At 46.8% G+C, this 3,074-nt stretch overlaps 1 protein-coding gene across 1 annotated transcript; it reads right to left on the bottom strand.

The window, feature by feature from the left end:
* Nucleotides 1-590: 590 nt before the first annotated feature.
* On the bottom strand, nucleotides 591-1,803 carry LOC142257227 (heat shock protein 30C-like). Its single transcript, XM_075329379.1, has 2 exons — nucleotides 1,131-1,803; nucleotides 591-1,033 (listed from the first exon to the last, which is right to left on the bottom strand). The coding sequence occupies exon 1, from the start codon at nucleotides 1,737-1,739 to the stop codon at nucleotides 1,146-1,148; it is 594 nt and encodes a 197-aa protein (XP_075185494.1). The 5' UTR covers nucleotides 1,740-1,803; the 3' UTR covers nucleotides 591-1,033; nucleotides 1,131-1,145.
* Between the last annotated feature and the right edge of the window lie 1,271 nt (nucleotides 1,804-3,074).

Raw genomic sequence — 3,074 nt, 5'->3', positions numbered from 1 at the left:
TACCGCGCAACACACATTGCACAAAACATACCTCCCCCAAAACACACACACGCACCCCACAGCCACAACCACAAGAACCGCGCAACACACACAGCACCACACACACACAATGCTGCAGACACACAGCGCTCCATAAACAACGCAACACACACAACGCAACACACAAACAACACCGCTCTCACCCGCCCCCACCCAGACAACACCCAGAACATTTACAGCACCCTACACAAACACTTGGCAACTACATATAACAAAAATCATACATTAACTACACAATACGTAAATTCTAGAATACCCGATGCGTTAGAATTGGGCCACCTTCTAGTTATATATATTTGTTTATCATAATTATGGGTCAATAAATGGGTTATCCAACCCTTTTGGAGTATAAAGAAAAGGTAGTGAGTCCCTAGCCAAGCTACTTGGTAGGATGTCGTCAATAATTTTATCTGTACTTATCTGACTTAATTTCTAAATATCAGACCTATCAAATTTTACATTAGCTGGAGACCCACAACTTTCAGATCTTGTTACCATTACTCTCTTCTTATTACATTTATGAAATAAATAGAAAAACACAATTTTACTAATTTCAGTGAATTTTGTTATATTAATGATACCATCAATACCTACAATACAGACACTTACATCAATTGATCATCAGCAATATAAGAAAAACCATCAAGTGCATTGGCAAGAGGAATCAATAACCAGACTGTAAGGATGACATGCAAGAGCCATGACGACTAGACCCTTGGTTTATTCTAGAGTTCAGTATGGAAGTCATTGTAACCGTATTTTCCTCCAAAAATGAATTGTGAAATATTGGGTACATCACAGTCTTATACAGATGACACTGGGCACATATATCATAAAGCCGTCCAAAACATAGGAAAAAACTTTTTGGAGAAAGCTATACGTGCAGGTTCTGGAAGGATGGATGGGCCGTGGATAGAGTACAAAGCCCCATTAAGATATTTTCTATCTTGTACACTCTTCTCTCTTCCCCTGATTTCCCTCATACCTTTTGTAGCTGTAGGGGAAGAGATTAGATTGTTTAGTCAAAATGCAAGCCCATTGTCCTTGGCAAGACATAACTTATTAAAGATACATTATTAAAGATAGAGCACCTTGAATGCTATGGACTAATAGAGACCTCTCAGTCCACCAACTGAGGGCCGGCCTACTTGGATGGGGACAAGTCTCTCCTCGACAGTTGGTAGAGCCAAGCATTGAGTCTGAATGTGGAGTTGCCCATCACTAGACATGGAGCACAGGACGTCTTCAGGATTCACACCCTCTGGCAGCTCTGCCTCCCTTTTGAAGTCTCGTAATTCATGGTGGCAGCCGCCATTCTCAGTCTCTGTCTTCTTGTCACGTTTTCCAATCACTGTCAGTCTCCTGCCTTCTGTTTTTACAGTCAGCTCTTCAGGAGAGAAAGGGCTCACATCCACAGTAAGCTCAAACTTCTCTGTTCTTGGTCTTGCCAATGAAGCAGACCTGGTCAAAGGGGCTACAGAGTATCTGTTCCAAGTTGGACTCCTTCTCACGTCCACCTCCATTGGTGGCAATGCCAAGGGGGTCGGGTGGAGCTGCTGCATCCTCCTCTCAAGTTCAGTCCTCATGCTCATCATGTCTTCATCCAGCTGTCTGGCAAGGAGGTCAATATCTGGTTCTGGTGCCTGAGAAGAATTCCTATATGGGCTGTATGAGTATTGGGATTGTCTGTAAGGATACATCTTGTTGAGCTGGTGGCTGGACACCCTTGTGTGCACTCTGGCTGATGCGTTCTACAGGACATCCCGGCTCCTGCTTCTTTTATATCCACCCAGATTAAGCGTAAGTAATAAGTGCTAAAAGAAAAGATAACAGGTTTTTCATGACTAATTTAAGACCTATGTTTAAGTCATTGCTCAATAGACTGGAGTGTGACCTAACCAGTCAAGGGGAGTGTGTTGTCAAGATTTCAATACTATCCAGAAGTTATTCCTGGTACAGAAATTATGTCATGTGTACTTCCATGTGTGTTCACAAATGAAAAGGATCCTGCCTATGGTAATGACTTATGTTGTATAAAGCCTAGAATCCAAATTTTCTTTGCCCTTTACCTTTCTCACTATTTACAGATATGAAACTGACTTGCCCACCCCAGGGCCTTAGGTGACTCGGTGTCGGGCCGGACTAGTCCGGGGTAGTCAGCGGTGGCGGGGCCCGATTCCGTGGCCTTGGTGGGGTCAGTTAATGTGGCGGTATTGGGGGTGATGATAATGTTAAAGTTTATATAAGATTCGTGACGCCACCTGTGGTAATTCGCAGCTATGGAGCCGCAGCTGCTGGAAGGGACCTCCGGGGCTGATGTTATGGCAGCTAAGGTGTTTCTTGCTCTCCACAGGTAGAGCGGGTACCCCGGGGCAACCTTTGGTGCTTGGTAAAGTCTATGGTGTTTGTGGACCAGGTGCAGGGCTGACAGGGCAGTGGAAAGGAACAGACACAGACAGTAATTTCTTTTTACCTTCTCCTTTACTTGTCCAACCAGTGAAGTCCAGGGAACCTGTTACACTGTTACAGGTGGTAATGGCGATCCAGTGGCCTGAAAGCAGTCGGGGGTCTCACACCACCATCTTTTTGGTTTACCAGAGACTCCGGTGTATCTGTCATAGTGAGTACAACAGTGACCTCGGGCGGCGCACCGCCCCACATCACGCCAACACGCCCGCACCCGCACATCGTAACCCCAACAACCGGGCCCCGGGACCATCAACCCCCTACCCACAGAGGGGTCAACACCTGGCTGCGCAACACCGTCCCCAGGAGCCTAGTTAACGGCAGCGGTGGTGTCCACACTCACCGCGACCCGTGGGTGGCGTCACAGACTTAAACCCAAAAACCTCCCCACGTAGCACCAGCCTTCCTTTAGAGCGACGTGAACCCCGGGTCCGGAGGCGCTCGAGCCACCCACCGACAAGCCCGGATCCGAGCGGCTCGGCTGCGGCCGAGCCCCGGGGCAGTACAGTTCTGCCCCAGTCTTAAAGATGTCGTGTGCATATACCGTAAGATAGGAAATTAGTATCTTT

This window comes from Anomaloglossus baeobatrachus, chromosome 11 (genome assembly GCF_048569485.1).
Source record: "Anomaloglossus baeobatrachus isolate aAnoBae1 chromosome 11, aAnoBae1.hap1, whole genome shotgun sequence".
In the NCBI taxonomy this organism is placed as follows: Eukaryota; Metazoa; Chordata; class Amphibia; order Anura; family Aromobatidae; genus Anomaloglossus; species Anomaloglossus baeobatrachus.
Note: the sequence above shows the minus strand (reverse complement) of the source record. Positions and strands in the feature narration are given on the sequence as shown.

Excerpts from the sequence above, each read along its gene's own strand:
- LOC142257227 (XM_075329379.1), bottom strand. The coding sequence starts at position 1,739 with ATGTATCCTTACAGACAATCCCAATACTCATACAGCCCATATAGGAAT.